The following is a 21,758-nucleotide window of genomic DNA, read 5'->3' as shown; positions in this document are numbered from 1 at the left end:
GACTCAAACGCAGGTGAAGAGAAATGTTACATCATACGAGACCATTGTTTCACCTGCCTCCATAATGATGTTCTGGATGTGGTGTTTAGAGCTGCCTACCAATGGACTGAGGATCAAAAGCCAGAAACTTTGAGATGTTATAGGTGACCGAGTTGATCATACAAACAATTGGTCTTAAAGGTACACATTGTTTATATATCTTCGGTGAACCATACTTGATGTAGCTTCCCCTGGGTATATCCTGTGTTATGAGGGCTGGTCAATAACATTGTCTTGTTCTAACTGCTACAGACAATCTATCACCCTCTTCCTGTAACCACAGTGACAGAATTTTCTCATGATAGTCTTTCTGGTTTAGCAAAACCGTGCACCTGCCCTAGCTTCCCGGAAAGATGATAACGCTGTTGTTTTTACTAAGCAATGTGAGTGCCTTCCTCTCCTCCATGCAGATGTTGGATGCTCAGCTGTTCATTGAAAGCTGGTTCTGTGCCTTCTGGAGGACTTTTTTTTAAACAGTATGTTTATTGAGTTTTATATTACAGAACAAGCAAAGAATAATAGTACAGTTAACATAAGATTTATATTAAACATCATAGTCCCCAAAATAAACAAATATAGATTTAAAATAATAATAATAATAAAATAAAATAAAACAAAACCAATGCACAGCATGGGTAAAACAAACAAAGCAAGAAGAGAAACAACAAAAAACAAACAAACAAAAAAACTCAGCACCAAGTATCATTTTCTAAATTAATTCACTTCATAATGTCTCAGAAACTCAGCTAAAGGTAACCCTATTTCTTCAAAATCTACGCCCTTTCCTCTGACAATATAAGTAAGTCGTTCCAATACAATATATGAAGCCATCTCCTTTACCCACATTTTTACCCCTCCTTTACCCCTTTACCCTGCACCTATTTCACATTTTACTAGCAAAACCAAAGCATGCCTCGCCTACTCCATGCCTTTACTTCCTTAGAAAATACTAATGCATCACGCAAACCTCTCAAATAGAGGTTTTAGTTATAGTTAATCGGAGCATAGTGAAACAAAATAAGTACATTCACAAATAGTATCTACCCCACCTCCCCACCCCCGCCCGAAAAACAACAACAACAACAAAAACAAAAACATTGTGTTATTAACTGAATGAACTGAGGGCTGCGTCAGGTCCGATAGACTGTACCAAACAGTAGAGGGCGTCAACCTACGGATCTTGCTTCCCGTTAGCCCGTAAAGCTGCAATAACCAAGCCTTGACATTGCAAAGATGGAGGCTGTTATAGTTTAGACCAGGATATACAGAAAGCACAAACTGCGAGTTTCAGAGCTCTGTTATGACATCATTTCCAGCTGGTCAAGGTAAATGGAAAAAAGTACCTGAGCTATCCGCTTAGTAAACATTAGCGTCCTTGCAAAGTTGGATAGTTAGCTAGCACAAATGACAGCCAGCTAATCTAGCTAATGTCAACGAATAGGCTAGCGTAGTGAGCATTAGCTGAGCTAGCTAGCAAGCAACATCGGATCTACTGCAGTGTAGTTTGGGATAATCGATAAGTTATCGCAAGCGGTTTTTATTAACGTTAGTCTCTTGACTTGTTCATAGAGACAACCCAGTCGTTAATTTCATATAATGTCATCTACAATATGAGGAAGATGTTTTGGTGTCAATGCTAGCCATCGTTAGCAATCTGCTCGTTTTCAGAACCGTTTCCTGGTTATTCCTCGGCTTGTTATTACCCAGCCGAAGTGTAGGGCACAAATGTTTCGTTCCTGTTGTTAGTTTAAGGCTTCAGTGCAAAACAAAACCCGCATCCAACCCTTGCAATGCTGACCGCAATACTTTTTGTTTTCTCTTACCGGAGAGAACGTAACATTAGCCAAAACATGATATATCTAGGCTGTTTGGATCTTTTTTCCTGTCACGGCACATATCAAGAAGTACTCCTTTTTTTTTTTTAAAGAACTAACCCGCAGTTAGTCCACACTCATTTTACTTTCGCTAATACGTGTTTTGTTGTAGCTAACAAAACATTTAATTACAAATTCCAAAATGTGTGAACTACGCATTTTCATTGGTTGGTCAATTTGTTTGACAAACCAGTCAAACAAGTTAAAGCTGAAAAACTGCTGTGGTGGTCGAGACCTAAACAGTGAAAGAGGTGTGACCATTTCTCTGTTTGCAATGTAACAGCAGTTCACAAGTAGCACGACTGTATCCACTCTGGTATTATAGTTTGGACAAGTAACCCATTGGTAGTGTGCCTAACTTTCCGTATTAAGCTGCCCTCTGGATTTGTGTGTCTGCAGGTGGAGGCAGGAGGTGTGAGTAGAGTGCAGTAGACATCAGCAGCATGTACTCCGAGTGGCGCTCGTTGCAGTTGGTGGTGCAGAGTGACCAGGGCCACCTAAGTGTTTTGCACACCTATCCCCCAAGTGTGGGCACAGAGGTGGCAAATGCTGTGGTCAAACCTCTGGGCACAGCTGTAAGCCCAGTTGCCACAGAGAACATCCTCAAAACAGACAAAGAGGTAAGAAAAGGGTCAACTACGAGCATGGCATTTTAATGCTTTGGTAGTCTGCCATCCTACATCTCTATCACCGTGACATTTTAACTCCAGTTACCAGAGCTAAGTAAACACATGAGTACTTTTAGTGGTATCAGTGTGCTGTTTTTTTTTTTTTTTTGCTGATAATTATTTACGTAGAAAAATAGAAATTAGAACATACTGTGGTCCATATATTTTTGTATATGTGGCTCTTTAGGAGAGTGTGGGGGAAAACTGGTCTAAGATTATCCACTTAAATATGTAGCACCAACTACATTCATAGGTGATGAAAAGTGTAGTACATGATAATAAAGTAATAATGGGGTTTGGGTCACCATATTTAAAATAAAGGTTCTAAATACATTTTTATATCATTATCAGAATCTGGACTCCCTCTTTTTGTTTTCTTCATCTTCCACTATCATTCTGTTGCTGGTGTTGCTGCACAGTGCTCAGTAAGGGTGTCAGGACTATCTGTTTTGTAGCTACTCTTGCATATGCAGGCCTGACTGATAGTGTTACTTAGATGGTTTCTTCTATCTATTGCTTCTATTAAATGGTTGATGTTTTTGAACACATTAAGTGCACATTATGCAAGAAATGAGAAGAAAGTACTCTGCAAATAGTTTTTATATGACAAACCACCAAAGCACACACAATTAATCCTGTAATGTACAGTATTCGTGACACCTTAAGCTTTTGTGTAGGCTCTAGACACAACTTGACACGGGCCAATTTAAACAGTTAGCTATAAATGTAAACCAGACACAGCTCTGATCTCTTTCTTTGCATGATCCCCATAAACACTGGAACGTCTGCTGACACACACCGCTGTGAGCAAGTTAATGGCAGAGCTCACAGTAAAGCAGCTGCTTCAATTAATGATGTGACAGCGTGTGTCAGGAAGTGATGCGAGTGGAGCTGCGTTGGGTTAAAAATACATCGGCATTACTCAGGTGCACCATGCATCTGAAGTGCTGCTGTGGCTTTGAATGCTGCTTCTTGCTGAGGGTAGAGCATGGATAGGAATACTTAGCCATACTGACCTCTGCAGGATTCTTACACAAAACCATTGTGGGAAATTATGCAAAATATCACTGGAAACTGAGAGCACCTAAGCTGTCTTGTAATCTAGGCTCTTTTTAGTTGCTAAGTATGCAGGTTTATGTTGGGTGGGGGCGGGGGCATATTTTGATTGTATTTGTAGGATACAAGGAGCTTTTCTAAACTTAAACACTGTTGCCATTCTTCCTCTTTCATTAGGATTGGGTGATGTAGCTTCTCTGCAAATATAAGATAATTACTTATAATAAAATATCTAACAATGGTTTGGTTCCCAGGTGAAATGGACTATGGAGGTGCTCTGTTATGGTCTGACCCTCCCCTTAGAGGGGGACACTGTCAAGCTGTGTGTGGACGTGTACACAGACTGGATGATGGCCCTGGTGTCGCCTAGGGACTCGATGCCTCAGCCTGTGGTGAAGGAGCCCAACATGTATGTCCAGACTATTCTAAAGCATCTCTACAACGTCTTTGTACCAAGGTATGTCTAAAAACTTTATTTCCCATTAGCTTGAATTTAAGGATGAATGCCTTTTCACTGAAATCTTGGACTGCTTATATTGCTTTCATGTTCCCTCATTTCAAACAAGCTGTTTCTCCCTCCAGGCCTGAGCAGCATAGTCTGAACCACATCAGGCTTTGCCAGCAGGTTCTGACTGCAGTCCAGAAGCTGGCACGAGAGTCCGTTTCCATGGTGAGAGAGACCTGGGAGGTGCTGCTGCTCTTCCTTCTTCGCATCAATGACACCTTGCTCGCACCACCCACAGTTGGAGGTAAACAAACCTTTCTCTCCTAAACTGTTCCTTTGTTATCTACTTGGTTATTATTTGTGATGATTAGTTATAATACCCCCCTGTTTTTCCCTTTTTCAGTGGGGGTAGCTGAGAAGCTGGCAGAGAAACTGATGGCAGTGTTGTTTGAGGTGTGGCTGCTGGCGTGTGCCCGCTGCTTTCCCACGCCGCCATATTGGAAGACAGCAAGGGAGATGCTGGCCAATTGGAGGCATCATCCTCCTGTTGTAGAGCAGTGGAGCAGAGTAGCCTGTGCTTTGACCTCCAGGTTAGATTGGATTCAGTTCAACCTTTTGTGTTTTCAGTGGTAAAAGATTTTGTTAGAATTATGATATCTATATGTAGTTAGGTCCACAGGTTGTTGGACAGTGACAGTTTTTGGAGAGATTGCCTTCTTCAATGTAAAAGGCAGTCTCTCCATCTCAGACTAATAGAGCATGCTTTGCAGCTACTGAAGGCAAAGAAATTCACAAACAAGCAGCAACTGAAAGTGGCTGCATTAAAAGCCCAGTAGAACATCTCAAGGGATGAAATGTGGTTTGGTTTTTCGAGGTCTCTGTTAATGCAGTCTGTGTATTCCTGTCTCATTTCTTCGTTTCAGACTCCTGCGGTTTACTCATGGACCGTCCTTCCCACCTTTTAAAGTTCCCGATGAGGATGCCAATTTGATTCCTTTAGAGATGGACAATGATTGCGTGGCCCAGGCGTGGTACCGCTTTCTACACATGCTCAGGTGCTTATTGCCTCAACTGTATAAAAATGCCTTTGCTTGAAAAAGACATGTTCTTTCCTCTTTCTAAACGACATACATGGTGTTTGTTTGTTTTATTTAAGGGGAAGTTGAAGTTGCCTATCTGCTCTAGTTCAAGTCTATTCAACTGCATCCAAACTTTCATGTCTGGCTTTTTTAAATGTTATTTCATTTGTCATTCCCTCCTTTATTTCCTTTTACTTCCTTCGTCTACCCAACCTTATGTCACATTTATTCAAGAAAGATTTAGCAACACTTTTAAAAATTTGGCTTAATCCATTATTACGTTTGCTTTCCTTTTTGTTTCCAGCAACCCAGTGGACCTGAGCAACCCCGCAGTAGTAAGCACCACTCCAAAGTTTCAGGAACAGTTTCTCAATTCGAGTGGCATACCCCATGAAGTGGTATTGCATCCATGTTTGAAACAACTACCCCAGATCTTCTTCAGGGCCATGAGGGGTGTCAGCTGCTTGGTGGATGCCTTCTTGGGTAAGAGGAATCCTAAGTTAAGACGAAAAGCTCAGTTGAGTGATATTTAAGACATTCAAAATGAGGATATACTTAAGGGATGAATGATAAAGCAACTTCAGCTTGGAGACCATTTTTGCAATCCATTATTTAATGGATTATGTTTAAGAAATATGTTGTTCCTGCTTTTGTGGCAGCTACCTGCTTTAGGAATTTATCCCCATACATTATTGTTGCCAGAAATGATTTCAGAAACTGCTGCAAAAGAAAGCGTTACTTTGACAGAAGTGTAAGCAGCTGGTTTTTATTGTGATCTGTTTGGCAAAAAGTTTTAAGTCGCTCTAAATTCAGTTTCATCCTGTAATCGTAATCTGTAGAATCTTGTCTTTAACAAACAGTAAAGCCAAACACTTCTGATGGGTTTTATAGCGTAGATGAAAATTTGTGTTATTTGTGATTTATAGAGAGAAAAAGATTTAAAATGTATTTTTTTGCCAGTGTTGTTCTCTTACTACCTCTGAGTAATCTCAAGATGGAGGATGTCAGTTTAAAGATTTCAATAGAAACATACCCGTGTGTATTTTTCTCTTTACACTGTAGGTGTCTCTGTTGAAAAGAAAGCTGTACGGGAGAGGGTGTTCACTTTTTGTCCAGTGCCGCTCTCTCATGGTACAGACATCAGCTGATACATGATATAATGTTTTGCTCTGGGCATGTTAGTGGATTGGTCCATTCACTGTTGGTGATGATACTCAGACTCACAAGTGATATATGTCAGATATTCAGGCTAAACTGCAAGATCATCAGGGGGACTCCTGCAGGCATGAAAATGGAAAATCAAAATGGAAATCAGTGATTGGTGATTTGTATCTAACCATTGTCTTGCATGTCTGTGAATCAATGCTGTCTATGATCAACTCACATACTGTCTTAAATAATACTGTAAATGGAAAACTGCTTCAAAATGATTATATTTACCCAAAACATGGTCTGTTCCCTGGGGGGGAAAACAATGGTTGCTGATTTATTTTTTTATTTTTTCGCTGCCAGGCTAATCAGATGACACCGCCCCACCCCCAGATATCTGAGGAAAATTGGACTATTATACCCCGACTCATTTTACTTTTCTGTCACCAGGCATATCACGTCCCAGGGCTGACAGTGCCCCGCCCACTCCAGTCAACAGAATTAGCATGTCGCCGCCGCCCTCAATCACCAACACCACACCTCCTCATAGCCGCAAGCAGCGCCACACAGTGGTCACCAAAACTACAAGCAAGAGTTCAGCTGTAAGTTCTGTAACTGCTACAGAGATGCAGAACAATAAGTGTAACTGTTAGATGTTTAGAGCTTAGCTTTCTGTTGGTCTGCAGACAGAAAAGAGTTAAATACTTGAACTTGGCACATTATTCTTTCCATGCTGAAGCTGCACTATCTAGAATTTGTAGGCAGTATTTCAGTACACTTGTCCAAATCTTGTGATCTTTTAGTTGAACTAGTCAAGCTGTTTTCAGCCTATTGAGATATCTTCTATTCCCACCGCACCCTGTAGGGCAGTGGTGGTCAGCCAAACAAAACATCGCAGCAGCAACAGCAGCAGCAGCAGCAGCAGACTTCGTCCTCCCCGACTCTTCTTTCCAGCCCCAACCAGAGCAGTTGGGAGTCTCGGCCCCTGCCAGCCCCAGCTCGACCGAAGGTCAACAGCATCCTCAACCTCTTTGGCCAGTGGCTTTTCGACGCTGCTCTCGTCCACTGTAAGCTCCACAGTGGCCTCAGCCGAGACCCCAGCATGACGGGTAAGAAGCGACGCAACGTCTCACGCTGTTTAAAATTATGCATGGGCAAGTCGGTGTTCATAAGTATGTGTTCATATGGAGTTATGTGTTTTTTGGTCTTTATTTAATTTATTTATTTAATTTAATTTTTTGAAAAATTTGTACTCTGTTGTTGGGATATCTTTTTGTTTTTTCACCATTTTCTCTGAAACTCTGTTGGGCCTTTCTGTGTGTGGAGGGCTTGGTTACAAGTGGCCTCGTATGAGATTTCCATCTGACTCTAATCCATTTGCATCGACCAACAATTTAGACCTGGCTCAAACTACATATAGGCTTTAACCCTATCCTAAGGAATTCATACGGTCATTTAATTGGTACAATCATTACTGGCAGCGGAGCTAAGAGTTAATGACAGCACATACACTTTTTAGCGTTTGCAATTGGCCCTCTTTGGCTCTTCTCACATTTCTCTTTTTGGTGTAGTGTCCTGCACGTGTCTATCATGTCTGATTAATGTAAGATATTTGTAATGGTCAGAAGTCATGAGCAAAAAAGAAAAACCACACAATTCATGCCTGATATGAATTGATCCCAAAATATTGGATCTGCTTTGATTTTTTTTCTCTCTCCACTATTTCTGTTATCTTGCAGCCTCTTTTATCCAAATTCTCCTTTCTTATAAATCTTGTAAGTAGGAATGGCAGCTTTTTTTCCCCCTCACTTGATTTGCGTTTCTTGACAAAATCTTCTTGCTTTTGAGTTGAGTTCCTCATGGTCATTGTCATCATCACCATCGTTTTCTGTTCCAACTCCTCGCCATATATAAAAGTTCACCAGCATTCTTTCAGCGTTTCTCCAGAGGTTGATGGAATGGGTTTCACCAAACTGACCACTTGTCTCGACATTAACGTTGCCAGTTTGTGACAGTACCACCCCATTTAAGTTGCCATTTTCTTTTTCCTTTGAGTCACGCTAATCCGTACTATTGTGTTTCAGACTCCCCTCGAGTTTAGCATTGTTTCTTGTATTTTCTTTTTGATGTTGTCAGTTCACTTCAGTTTTGAATTATATTTTTTTTTTATTGGTTTAGTGCCTCAATGCATGAAGTGAATGTGACAGTCATATGATTGCAGCATTGAGGGATGCTGACACAGGGATTTTGCTTTATGTTCCTGCAGCAGTGAACGCCTGACACGTTTTTAGTACGAGCACACTACAACTTATTCACGCTTTGTGCCGGTGCTAGGCGGAACTTCTATGGCAAACTCTTTGTGTCAGAGTTCCCTTTATTGAATGCTTTTATTAAAGGATGTGAGTGTGTGTTTGCAGTTAATAAAGCCCTTCCTTTCTCTTGTTGTGATAGTGAGTTAATATCTGCTTTTTGTTGCTTTTATGTTTTTGAATTTTTACTGTTAACTTTTCGTTCTAGTGTGCATATAGTATATTTTTGTCTGCTTTTGCCTGTTTTGTCATACATGCATGAAAACTGAGGACTGCAATGGAATTCAGGGTTCTTTCATTCTTTTTTTTCACACTTTGTACAGCGATAGCCACTCAAGTGTCCTTGGAGCTGAGGAGGAAGGGTTCCCAAATGTCCACTGACTCCATGGTGAATAACCCAATGTTTGATGCCAATGAGTTCCCAGAGAGCTATGAAGCAGGACGGGCTGAGGCCTGTGGGACTCTGTGTCGCATCTTCTGTAGCAAAAAAACTGGAGAGGAGATTCTACCAGTTTACCTGTCGAGGTATATACTTTTTTTTTTGCCAAATTAAACTGGTTTTGTTGCCATCTTCTTAACAGTAGGAAAGAAAATGATATGGTTTTCTTATTTCCTTTTCTGCAGGTTCTACATGGTCCTGATTCAGGGTCTGCAGATTTCTGATTTCATCTGTAGACCAGTTTTGGCTTCTATCATTCTCAACTCTTCCTCTCTCTTCTGTACTGACCTAAAGGGCATCAATGTGGTGGTGCCCTACTTCATAGCTGCGCTGGAGACCATTGTGCCAGACAGGTTAGACTGGTAGTTTACTTTCATTTGAGACCATTATTTGTTTTTACTCAGTCATGTAAATGTGTTATGTTAGAAATCAATTATATTACTTAAAGCATGTCTCCATTATTTTTGTTAGGGAACTGTCCAAATTTAAGATGTATGTAAATCCTACTGATCTGAGGAGAGCCTCCATCAACATCCTGCTTGCTATGCTCCCACTGCCACATCACTTTGGCAACATCAAATCAGAGGTAATGACTTTGGCGATGTTTATCTTTAAGCTGATAGTAACAGTCTTGCTTAATGCTGTGTATTGTACACACATTGGTGGCTCTTTCTTCAAATATTAAACTCTTTAAAACCTGTTGATGATTACGTAATCATAAAACAAGCCCTGAAACCTTTTCTTGTTGCAGAGTTTAAAGTTAGTCAAGGTTGCTAACCACACTGACTCTGTGTTCTTTAGGTTCTGTTGGAGGGAAAATTCAACGAGGAAGATGGCTGGCCTCATGACCAGCCTGTGTCTTTCCTTTCACTGAGGCTGCGTCTTGTCAATGTCCTCATAGGAGCTCTGCAGACAGAGACTGACCCCACCAACACACAGCTCATACTGGGTATTTGCTGATAGCTTCATATATTTGATTGCAGTTATTTTAACTCTGTATATTGTTTGTACTTTATGATTGTGTAAAATTGTTGTTGTTTTTTTTGTTTAATTATTATTTTTATCCCTTTTTTCAGGTGCAATGCTAAATATTGTTCAAGACTCAGCTTTATTAGAGTCCATAGGCGCCCAGACTGAAACAGTAAGCTTGTTTTCTGCTAATTAGTTAATATTTACGGTGCTACAAGCTGGACTGGGCATTAAGATTTCTGTGTTTTTCGGTGGCAGGGGAGCATAGATGGCAGCCACTCAACCCTGAGGAGTCAGGGTCACAGCCGTACCAACAGTGGCATCAGCTTCAACAGTGGAGGCAGCACGGAGGCCACCAGCCCAGACTCTGAACGCCCTGCACAGGCGCTTCTCCGTGACTATGGTAGGACATGCCGCTCCTGAACATACACTAATATTTTTGTGCTTAATGAATTAACACAATAATACTTTATTTGGTCAGATAGCAGGTTTGCTGAAAGATTATTTCTAATGATCCCTGGCTGATTTCTCATTAGCTTCCAACTCCTCTTGACTCGTTTGTGGTTTTTTTTTATAGCTAACGTGGTTAAAGTGGTATGCAGAGTTAAGAAGCGTTGGGTAAAATATCTTTGTAGGTGATGTAAAGTGTTTGCTGTGATGTTGTTTAAGAAGAATTTGGGATTGGGGTGGGTGGAGTTTCTGCTTTGATTTGCATTTTTTTTTCTCTTAATGATTGGTTGCAACAATGTTGCCTAATCAAATGGATTTCAAATTTAGTATTTACTGTGCAGGGCTGAGTGATGTTTTGTTTTCATTTGATCATTTTCTTTTTTGCACAAATTTATGTCTGTTTTCAGTGAACAGTGCTTCACATAGGCAGTCGTTTTCCAGCAGGAAACTGGGGGAAGGGATTGCTTGGTTCCTGTGAGACACATCTGTAGGACTATAGCATTGTGTTGTGAGGCTTAGTACAGGAAAAGCAATGCTTTAGAGTGGGTCATCTGTTGTTATAAATGCTGCAGCCATTTCAGTGTTATTTGGGTTTTCTAGTCAGTTTCTGTTCTGGTCCGTTCATTTAATTTCTTAACATTATCTCTTAAAAAAAACACTTGACAGTGCAGAGTTCTTTGTAACACAGGTAGTAGTAAAAAACGGAAATAAAGAAGATTGTTGTTGTGTCACATACCTCACACAAGGTTGCGTTGCTTCCACTTGTAAAATTTCTTTTCTGGGACAAAGGTGTCCAGATAGTGGACTTTACATTGTTGTTGAAAATCAGTCTTAGGACTCTTTGTTTTCAAAGTTTTTAGCCCCTGTAAAAAGTAGCTCAAACTAGGAAAGTCTTTTGTCAGGTGAACTGGAATTTTCCTTCCACTTACATATATTTAATGTAATTGGGTGATAAATGTTAAGTAATTCTTAAAAATTTCAGTGTTCCTCTGTTTTTAAAAAAAATCTCGTAATTATTTGTTAAAATAAAATTTGAAAATGCTATTTTGATGTAAAAATGCTAACATCACTCAGTTCTGTTCCTCAGCAGCTTGTTTACTGCTGTCTCTTTTTTACTCTGCCTGTATTTTGCTCAGGATTGTGTGCTTTGCTGTATTCTTTCACCTCTAATGCATGTTGTATGTTAATATAAAGCAATATCTGCTAACACCTGAGCATTCAGAAATGTCTTTCTGTGTGACTTTCTAGCTTTGGTGCTTTAATCCTGCATTGCTCTATTCTTTGCAGTGTTTGGTATTTTGGGGTGTTATATGATCTAGCTCTTCCAGATACTGCGGCAGGCCTGCTGGTGCGCAGCATCCACCTGGTCACTCAGAGGCTCAACTCCCAGTGGAGACATGACATGAGCATTTCACTCGCTGCCCTGGAACTGCTGGCTGGACTGGCCAAGGTAACTTGAACACCATAGAAGCTCAGTGTAAGAATGTGCAGTCATTACTAGCTGGACTAGCTAAGATAACTGTCGTGTTCCAGTACACCAATGTTACTCAAGCCTCAGCAGCTTTAGTTACTGTAGTCTTAAAAAAAAAAAAAAAAAAAAAACCTTTAAAAAATCAATTTAAAAAAAAGAGTTTTTGAAAGAGCTCTATTCCAGGAACACCCTTAATAAAATGTCTGGGCCGATTATGGGGTCAAGCGAAACCAGCTGCGTGTAGGGCGTGCTAACTTATACCGATAGTTATTACGCCCCATTCCCAAATGACACAGTGCAGCTTCACAGAAGACTTGTGATACATTTGGGTGTTTTTTGCCACCTTCAGTCAGATAATTTCCTAGCTCAGAATAAGGGAGTTGCCCTCACATTGTACCACAGATTACTGTAAAGAGAGTTTCTCTAACTTGTAATGACTGTGAAGTTTGTGTTTGCAATCACACTGCCAAAATGCATGAGCAATTAATATGTCAATATTCTACTTAATACAGAATTCCGAGTATAGAAAAGACGATATTCTTGTCTTTTGGCACAACCCACTTTCATTGTTGCACTTTTTTTGTTGCACTGTTGTGTCTGCACTGCCTTGTGCTTGTATCATTCTGTTCTGTCTGGTGTTGCACTGTTTTTGCTTTGTTTTGTCTTTTTGTTTTTTGCAACTTTTGCCATTTTTGCACACTTGCACTTTATTTAGTCATGTGTTGATCACCTGTTATATGTAGCACCAGGGTCTTGGAGGAACGTTGTCTCACTTCACTGTGTAATGTACCACTGCACATGGTTGAAATTACAATAAAGCGACTTGACTTCACTGTTCCTTTACATACTTTTCTACTCATAATCAAATATGTTGTCATTTTGGAAAAAAAGGGCAACATTTTTAAACCAAATTTTTTCACAGTTGCATAAAACAAACCACTTTTAAAATGTATCTAATATAGAAGATTTTTTTCCTGTGTCTTTGTGTATGTCTTAATCAGGTGAAGGTGGGGGTCGACTCTGCAGACCGTAAACGTGCTGTCAGCTCGATATGTGGTTACATTGTGTTCCAGTGTAGCCGTCCAGCTCCTCTTCAATCCAGAGACCTCCACTCCATGATTGTAGCTGCCTTCCAGTTTCTGTGTGTGTGGCTCACAGAACACCCTGACATGTTGGATGAGAAAGTAAGTCTAAAGACCTTTTTCCCTCTCTCTTTCATGTATGTCGGTAGGTAAGAGAAAATCTATATATTGTTTTGTATTTTCTTTTGCTCCAGGACTGTTTGGTTGAAGTTTTGGAAATTGTGGAGTTGGGAATCTCAGGCAGTAAGTCCCGTCAGGAGCAAGAAGTTCGACATAAAGGGGAGAAGGAGCACAACCCGGCTTCCATGAGAGTGAAGGATGCTGCTGAGGCAACTTTGTCCTGGTGAGACTAAAGCCCCCTTTTTTCATTAGTACCTACTCCGGTCAGCTTACCATGCTTTTCAGGGTTTTCCATTTGGTCATAGTACCTGGTGCCAGGTACTTTATTTAGCACCTACTCCGCCGGGCTTCCAAGCAATCGTATCCTAAAAATGTGACATCAACAGACTGCATGCCACCAGTCAGTGGCATCACTTGAGTGGCATCATGATGAGTCATGAGAGCGTCTCATTCAGGAAAATCCAAACCAAGCAACGAGGGGAACGGCTACAAAAACACAACGCTGTGGTCCCCAAGTCTGACAAAAAAAAGCCACAGACCGAGCACCAGGTATATCGTTGCCTCAACGCCCAGCTTTGTTGTAGCATTCATGTCACGCACTAATTACGCCACGGGACGCTCGGCTGCATTGCTATAACCACAACCAGGCACATTAGGTGGTAGTGGATTGTAATAGAATGGGAGTCCGGTCAAGATCAGACTAGGTACTAATGGAAAAAGGCAAACATTTTTCATTGTAAAATGGTTACGTTACCATTTCATCACCTGTATAAGTCTTGTGATGTGACCAGCAGTCTGCAGCAAACACCAGATTTCCTACTGTGGGATCTCCTTATCTTTAAACTTAAACACTTGTATTGCACCTTGGCTTTTTGATAAGCTAGTAAAAGTATGTCTACTGTAAATTGTCCTTTGTTTGCTAGATAGGCTAGACAGATTGATATCACCTCCAGTGGCAGTCAATCACACAATAAATTTGTATATAACTTAAATTTAGCTACCTGTGACAAAGCACAGCCAAAAAGTCAGCCACAGCCACAGACCGAGAATCTCAGCTGCACACAAAAACAGCTGCGCAATGACTAAACTCTTCCTGTTTATAAAGGTCTATCAGAACTGGGTCCAAAAATGGAGTTTACTGAATAGTTTATAACAAAGTGTAAATAAAATCGCACTATTTTGCCCCAGATATTCATCCAGCAAACCTCTCGGCTGTGAGGGGAAACTCCCCACTCAGCATAGCCGTGGGTTGCGACTTGGCCAGTCAGCCAGAGAAATTCACCCCCATAGTGATGCTGATGACTTTTCCATCATTAGACTTGGTGATAACACTGAAGTGGATTGTGACTGATTCTTATAAACCAAGTAGGGTTTTTCTTCAAAATCTTTTATGACTGTGCTAAAGTGTTGTTGCTTCTGTTGTTTATTTTTCTGCTTCCTCAGCATCGTAGCTGGCCCACTTTTTTTGCTGAACCTTCATACACATGACTTTTGGATAGTGAAATATGTTGCATTCATTGACCCAGTTTGCTTGTATTTATGTTCTTTCTTATATTTGTGTTTCCCTGGTGCTCCCTAGTATCATGCAGGTGTTGGGGGCCTTCCCGTCTCCCAGTGGGCCTGCGTCTACTTGCAGCTTGCTGAATGAAGATACTTTGATTCGCTATGCCAGACTCAGTGCCACAGGAGCCAGTAACTTCCGTTACTTTGTCCTGGAAAACTCTGTCATCCTTGCAATGCTGGAGCAACCTCTTGGCAATGAGCAAAGTCAGTAGCTTATTGTCTCGCTTTTGATATTTTTAGTTAATAAATTTGAATGCTGGGAGAAAACAAAGTGTCTGGTATGCTTTTAATATGGGTCTGTTTTTGTCCTCACAGACCCCAGTCCTTCTGTGACAGTTTTGATCCGGGGAACGGCTGGTCGACATGCCTGGACCATGCAGCTCTTCCATCAACCGAGAGGGGCCAGGGCTAATCAGAGGGTGAGATCGCACTCTAGATTAATACTAATTAAAGTTAACACATTTTAAGCTAACTTTGCTAAAACATATTTTAAAGTTGCACCATTTTGTCAAACTTGTAGCACCACATCTGATAACACATCTCTGTTATATATCTGTTTTCTTCTCCCCTCCCGCAGCAGGTGTTTGTTCCTGAAGGCCGTCCAACACCCAACAATGATGTGGGGATTAAGTACAATGTGAAACAGAGGCCCTTCCCTGAGGAGGTGGATAAGATCCCGCTTGTCAAAGCTGATGTCAGTATCCCTGACCTGGATGACATTGTTAGTAAGGAGGTGAGAGATCAGCTTCCCGTCGAACCCTATAATTAAGCTTCTATCCACATTATGTCTGATAACACAAAAATTAAGTTATTCTCTTACAGGTATCGGGTAAACCATGATTTGTTATATCTTAAAGAGTATTGTTTGTTATTGCACAAACTTAGGTGTCTTGTATGGGCTGGGAGGAAGATTCGAGAGCTTCAGATTCACTGAACAGAATTTGCCCTCGTGTGAGTTGTTGGAAACAGGAGGGCTCATTGGGTGTTGTGTTAAATAGGTCAAATCATCTGGTTTAGTGGTGATCATTTTGTGTGGTTTCTCAATCCTTTGCAGTTTCTCTGTGAAACTACTGGTGCTTCTCTAACACTGTCTCAACAAACTTTTATAAGGGCTGGAGAATGCAAACCAGTACAACAGCCCTTTAATAAACTAAAGGGCTGTGTACTTGATTGCATTTGATGGTATGGGTGATCCATTATTAAATGTTTCCCATGGTTATAAAGTACAGATGACACTGTCATAACGTTTCCTCTCACCTTTGGGGGTCAGTATCTGTTTGGACTGTGAGGGTTCTGCTTCAATTCACGTTGAGCTCATGCAGTCGACGACTGTTCACGAGGCCCTGTTTTAAAGATGTCCCGCCCCCATCTTTTCAGCTGGAAGTTCAGCACGACAAGCTTCGTAATCTGATGACCAAGCAGATAGAGTATGAGAACGCCTTGGAGCGACACAGTGAGGAAATCTGGAAGTCCACTCCTTTTCCTGACCCACAGACAGACTGCAAACCCCCTCCACCCTCACAGGAGTTCCAGACAGCACGTCTCTTCCTCTCCCACTTTGGCTTCTTGTCTCTGGAGGCACTTAAGGTCAGTTACTTTTTAATGTCAGATTACAAACTCTTTGATTGATCGGTATTAAATATACATGCTAATTGGTAGGTTTCCATTGTCTTTCTATTTAAAGCCTTTTTCAGATAAACGATGGGTTGGTTCTTTTTGTTCTTTCTACTATTCCGTAAAAGTTGTGATGGAGATCTTAATATTTCTCATCTTGTAACATTTATGTATCACTTTAAATACGGCACAAGTTTGAGTGTATGTTATCGCATTAATGGATAGTATAGATCTTGAGTTGCTGAGCTAATATGAAGACATGTTTGCAAGAATGTGCTAAACTGCTGTACATGAAAGAAAGATGAACTTCTAAAAGCTCTTTAATTTGAAAAAAGGTCATATTAAAAATGTTGCCTATCTGATCCTGACAAAAAATACTTAAATCTGTGAAATAAAATGTATTTGTTAGAATAATGTTTACATAACCCTTCATAGGAACCCAACAACAGTCGTCTACCTCCTCACCTGATTGCCCTGGAGTCATCCTTGCCAGGATTTTTTGATGACATCAGCTACCTGGATCTGCTTCCCTGCCGACCTTTTGACACGGTCTTTATTTTCTATGTGAAACCTGGACAGAAAAGCAGTCATGAGGTAAGGGAATACAGATTGATTGATTATTGTTTACCTTTACAATGTACTGATGTTAACTTAGTTACTTCTTCCAGTTACTTATTTATTTACACACATAAAGAGGAACAGGAAGAAGAAACTCTTTCATTATCTTGTTCTTGTTGTTGGTGATCAGATCCTAAGGAATGTAGAGTCTTCGGCCAGCGTCCAGCCCCACTTCTTGGAGTTCCTGTTATCCTTGGGTTGGCCTGTGGACGTGGGACGCCACCCAGGCTGGACAGGACACTTGGACACCAGCTGGTCTGTGAATTACTGCTCTGATAGCAATGATGTACAAGCAGGTAAGACACTAAGATGGTCATCGCAATTGTTATTTATCTGTTTATATGTTATTAGTAACTCAATGAATCTTTGTTTGTTTTTCCAGAGGAAGCGGGTACACCGGAGGACACTGGTGGTTCGGTGTTCAACGGAGAGAAGAAAGTTTTGTACTATGCTGATGCTCTGACAGAAATCGCCTTTGTGGTTCCTTCTCTAACAGAACACTCAGGTCAGTATTCACGATCTTCAATATGAATTCAAAGATACTGAAAGCCTCTGTGCTGAATTGGAGTTGCAATTTGCTCTCATTTGGCAGAGGAGTCTTCAGTGCACAGTGACTCCACGGTGGAGGCAGACACCAACTCAGAACTCATGCCCGGTGTGCTCAAACAACCCAATCTCACACTGGAACTGTTCCCCAACCATTCTGAAAGCATGGAGTCCGCTAAAAAGGTAGATTTCAGCTTCTGTGAGTATATGTGGCCTCTAATGTTTGATGTAATGCTTGATCAAAATGAATTTACCTGTTTTATCTAGCTGAGTCCTTTAGTGAAGGCAAAGAGGTCATCGACTGGAAAATCCTTCCCCCAACTGGGGCCTGAAACAAAGGCGTTTGTGGTCTGGGTGGAGCGCTTTGATGATATTGGTAGGTATAAAGTCTCTATTCGGCCCACCACCCCTCCTCTCATACTGTAATTTAAGACTAGCCCCCTTCATAGATTATAGTCAGCCAGCAGGTTTATCCTCACAAAATATTTTAGTATAAAATACTTAATCTCTGCACTGTTAGATGTTGTCTGTAAGAAGGTGTTTGCCAAATTATCAATGTGCATGAAAGTCTTCATTTCTCTGTTTTTTGTTTGTTTTTTTAGAGAACTTCCCTTTGACCGACCTTTTAGCGGAAACCAGCACGGGCTTGGAAGCTAGCATGAGCAACAGCACTTCCTGCAGGTATTCACAAGTTTATGCTTAATGCACTTGCCTGCCAGTATAAAAAAAACATGTGGTTTCTGAATTGGTTTTGGTCAGGTGCAAAAAGGAAGAACGAAAAAAAAAAAACAATGCTGCAAAACCCAATGTGCAAAACAGGAAGTGCTATGCAGCGGGCTGAAAAGAGGAACTGTGGCAGAGCAGTGACAGCAGTTGTCAAGTGACTTGAAAGAAAAATGAATTAAAAGCATTTTTGTAAACATTGCTCCTTTGTTCACCATCAGCAGAATTACACAGTTATTTAAATAGACAGAGTACATGCATTTGAAATGTAGCTATCTTCTTATCCTATCTTTGCCTCCCTTTTCACTTTATTCGTAATGTTGCAGGTCGGGGTTACTAGAAAAAGACGTTCCTTTGATCTTCATCCACCCTCTGAAGACGGGACTCTTCAGGATCCGCTTGCATGGTGCTGTGGGTAAATTTGGCATGGTGATTCCTCTGGTGGATGGCATGGTGGTCAGCCGCAGAGCTCTTGGTAATTGCTCATTTATCTTCCACTTACTTAACTTGTCCATCCTTACCTTACCACACTTCAGCTTTTTTCATGCATCACAAGGAATCATTTTCTCACTATTAATGCGCACGCATGAGTATTGCACAATGGATGTTTTTACTTGGAAATGCACAGGAAATAAACTCCCATTTAGAAAGTGTGTGGTGTTTCCCTCTGAAGTTCTGGTTTCTAATGTAAAAGTATTGCTCATCTGTGTCGTCAAGTTGCATCACCAGGCTTTGAAAGAACCCATTTAAGGCATTTATTTAACTTTCCTGTGTTGATGAACAAGTTTAACTTTGGGGGGAAATAAAAAAAAGTCTTACTCTGTTGAATGTGCTGCAACTCTTGGCCAGCAGATGGCACAGTTAAGTGTTTTGGTTTTATCTGTGGCTCTACACTTTCACACATAATACTCTAAATCCACGTAACTCACATTGGCTGTGTCGCGCGTGAGTACTGATGAGCTTCTGTTTGTGTGTCTGCCTCTCAGGGTTCCTCGTGCGCCAAACGGTCATCAACGTATGCCGACGGAAGCGTCTGGAGAGCGACTTGTACAACCCTCCTCACGTGAGGCGGAAGCAGAAAATAACCGAAATTGTGCAGCGTTACCGCAACAAACAACTGGAGCCCGAGTTTTACACCTCGCTCTTCCATGAGGTGGGGGAGGGAAAGCCTCACCTCTAACCCTCCCCCCCTCTCCCCCGTCTCCTGTCCTAACACTGGCACACAAGCGCACACAACAATACACACATGCACGCACACACCCCCGTTATTCTGTACTCATAAACCACCTACAACTGTGCTTGTACACACACAGACACACACATGCACACACAGAATCTTTATATTTATACTGTATAATTTTGTTATTTATATGAATACATATATCAGCACTGTTTGCCTTTGACTCTTAGATCAAAGTGTCAAAAACCATGCCAAGGTGGGGAAAAAACAAACGACATTTCTGTGTTGCGGCTACTCACTGAAGATCTGAACGGCTGAAGTTCAACAGTGAACTTTGCTCCTCGTTTTTAGGTTCACGCTTTGTGGCAAAACAATTTCTGCTTGTCTTTAACCGCAATACAGTAGTTACACTGTTGGCCTTTCTGAACTTGTAAAAAGTTTGTCCGTCGAACCTTGTAATATGAATGAACTTCAAGAGGTTTGGTAATACAGAGTTGTGTCCAAAATCCAGATCTGCTCATCTGTTTTTGTTTCTAACAGATTAATGGTTGGATTATTATTATTATCATTTTTTTTGCCAAGGAGATAAACATCTTGTATCCACCTTAAAATGTCGTAAACACATATATATGTATATATAGCTTCAATGCAGGTAACTTAAAAGTTGACCCGTCATTGGATCTGACGACAGACTTCCTCGACGTTCACACACATACACACACATGCAGACACACACCCTGCTTTAGTCTTCCTAGTGTGAACGCACACTTGGCCTCCGCAGCAGCTGACTAAGCACATGAGACGTTTATAGTTTTGTATCGTTTTCTTCTGGCTTTTACTGTATGTAGACGTCATTTTTGACACTTGTGCTCTGTGCCAGGCCATCCCATTGCGCAGCTGCCACTACATTTTGTGTGTGCATGTATGAGTAAGAGTGTGTGTGTGTGTGTGTGTGTACACAGCAACATTTGCTTGTCCAGCCAGTCACTTGACACTACAAGGAGTCCGAGACCCCTAAAAGCCCAACACGTTGCATTTAAGGTTGAATCCTGTCACTTTAAGATATACAATTTTGAAAATGCCACGACATACGTCGATCGCGACATTAGATTTTAGTTTACTCTTAATGCTTGGAAACACAAGAGTTTACTAATAGTGAGAGGGGCTACAGAGCTCCTGGAGTTTGCGCTTGATGTTTTCAGGCCTAATTTGAAATCACCACATTTTTAAGGTTGCAAGTATCTCATTACGAAGCAGAACCAGAGCACAGTTTTTAAGTGTCTCGCTCCTCCAAACAAAATCTATGTGATAGATTCAGAGGCCAAAATACTTGTAGCTAACAGGATTATGTGACTTTATTTTGGCTGATCAAAGCTGTATTTTCTTTCTTTTTCTCCTTTTCTTTTCTTTGGAAATGTAAACCCAGGAAGAGATAATATTTAACATGTCAGTTATCTTCAGTTTGGATTGCAGAAATGTGCACTTTTGCCTTCACAAATGTTATGATAATTCTTTTTTTTTTTTTTTTTTTTTTTAAATACAATTTCACTCTTATTTTTCTCACTGTACTTTTGGTTTTAATTCAAGCCCTCTCACTGTCTGCCTGTAACAATGTGAATTTATTTATCACAGAGATGGAGCAGGGCAAACACCTTTAGTTTCTTTTGTTATATTGGAAAGTCTTAATGCACTGAGCACATTTTTATGTTCATTTTATGTTTATTTTCTATTCTCTTTGGTTACCTTACATGTCCTCTTTTGTACTTTTGTGCATTTTTGGAAGAAAAATCCTGCTGAAGGAAGAGTTTTATCTTGTGAAATATGAATGAAGAGGACGCGTTGTGGAGTTTTTAAACCTGTCGTGTCTAATTGTGACTCTCTTTTTATGACAGTGCTGTATGCACATGCCTTTTTCGGAAGGAAAGTACATACAATGAAAGACAAACTACATACAATGAGTCACACGTTGTATCCTGTAAGTCCTCTGAGGTTTGAGCATATTTAAGGATTTGCCATGTACAGAAGCAGAGGATAATATGTAAATATGTGATAGATCAAGGCATTTACAAGTTGTTGCATTCCTCATCTGAGATGGCAGAAAAAGATATGTATGTATGCGTTTTTTTGTGTGTGGGAGGAACGCAATGGGTATTGAATGTAACATGCATCAATTAAAACTATTATTGACATTTTAATATCCTTCCATTCATAATATTTGACTTTTTCTTCACAGATTGAAATCTTTTTCCTCTTAATATTTTTTTATATTCTGTTCAGTGAGTTTCTTTCTGAAAGCAGATGTGTTTAGAACCTGTCAGATGAATTAGAATATTAACTGTGAATATTTGCACCACCTGCAGAGTG

General features: G+C 40.6%; 1 protein-coding gene across 13 annotated transcripts; it reads left to right on the top strand.

Annotated features, from left to right (window-relative positions):
• The first annotated feature begins 1,209 nt into the window (after positions 1-1,209).
• ralgapb (Ral GTPase activating protein non-catalytic subunit beta) lies at positions 1,210-21,589 on the top strand. 13 transcript variants are annotated; one of them, XM_004572733.3, is made up of 33 exons: positions 1,210-1,364; positions 2,313-2,533; positions 3,892-4,094; positions 4,220-4,386; positions 4,486-4,672; positions 5,006-5,137; positions 5,466-5,644; positions 6,224-6,292; positions 6,761-6,912; positions 7,176-7,419; positions 8,050-8,085; positions 8,943-9,144; positions 9,244-9,411; positions 9,530-9,644; positions 9,860-10,007; positions 10,135-10,199; positions 10,286-10,430; positions 11,806-11,927; positions 12,950-13,132; positions 13,225-13,373; positions 14,730-14,917; positions 15,029-15,132; positions 15,291-15,446; positions 15,599-15,664; positions 16,091-16,300; positions 16,763-16,921; positions 17,076-17,241; positions 17,328-17,450; positions 17,538-17,674; positions 17,759-17,867; positions 18,094-18,172; positions 18,541-18,689; positions 19,201-21,589. In XM_004572733.3, the coding sequence occupies exons 2-33, from the start codon at positions 2,357-2,359 to the stop codon at positions 19,392-19,394; spliced, it is 4,683 nt and encodes a 1,560-aa protein (XP_004572790.1). In that variant the 5' UTR covers positions 1,210-1,364; positions 2,313-2,356; the 3' UTR covers positions 19,395-21,589. The 13 variants fall into 13 exon arrangements, with proteins under 13 accessions (XP_004572790.1, XP_076734052.1, XP_076734051.1 ...); XM_076877937.1 differs by having other exon boundaries at positions 11,797-11,927; positions 15,294-15,446; XM_076877936.1 differs by having other exon boundaries at positions 11,797-11,927.
• Positions 21,590-21,758: the final 169 nt, after the last annotated feature.

This window comes from Maylandia zebra, linkage group LG20 (genome assembly GCF_041146795.1).
Source record: "Maylandia zebra isolate NMK-2024a linkage group LG20, Mzebra_GT3a, whole genome shotgun sequence".
Classification (NCBI taxonomy): Eukaryota; Metazoa; Chordata; class Actinopteri; order Cichliformes; family Cichlidae; genus Maylandia; species Maylandia zebra.
This window is presented reverse-complemented; position numbering and strand designations above follow the sequence as displayed.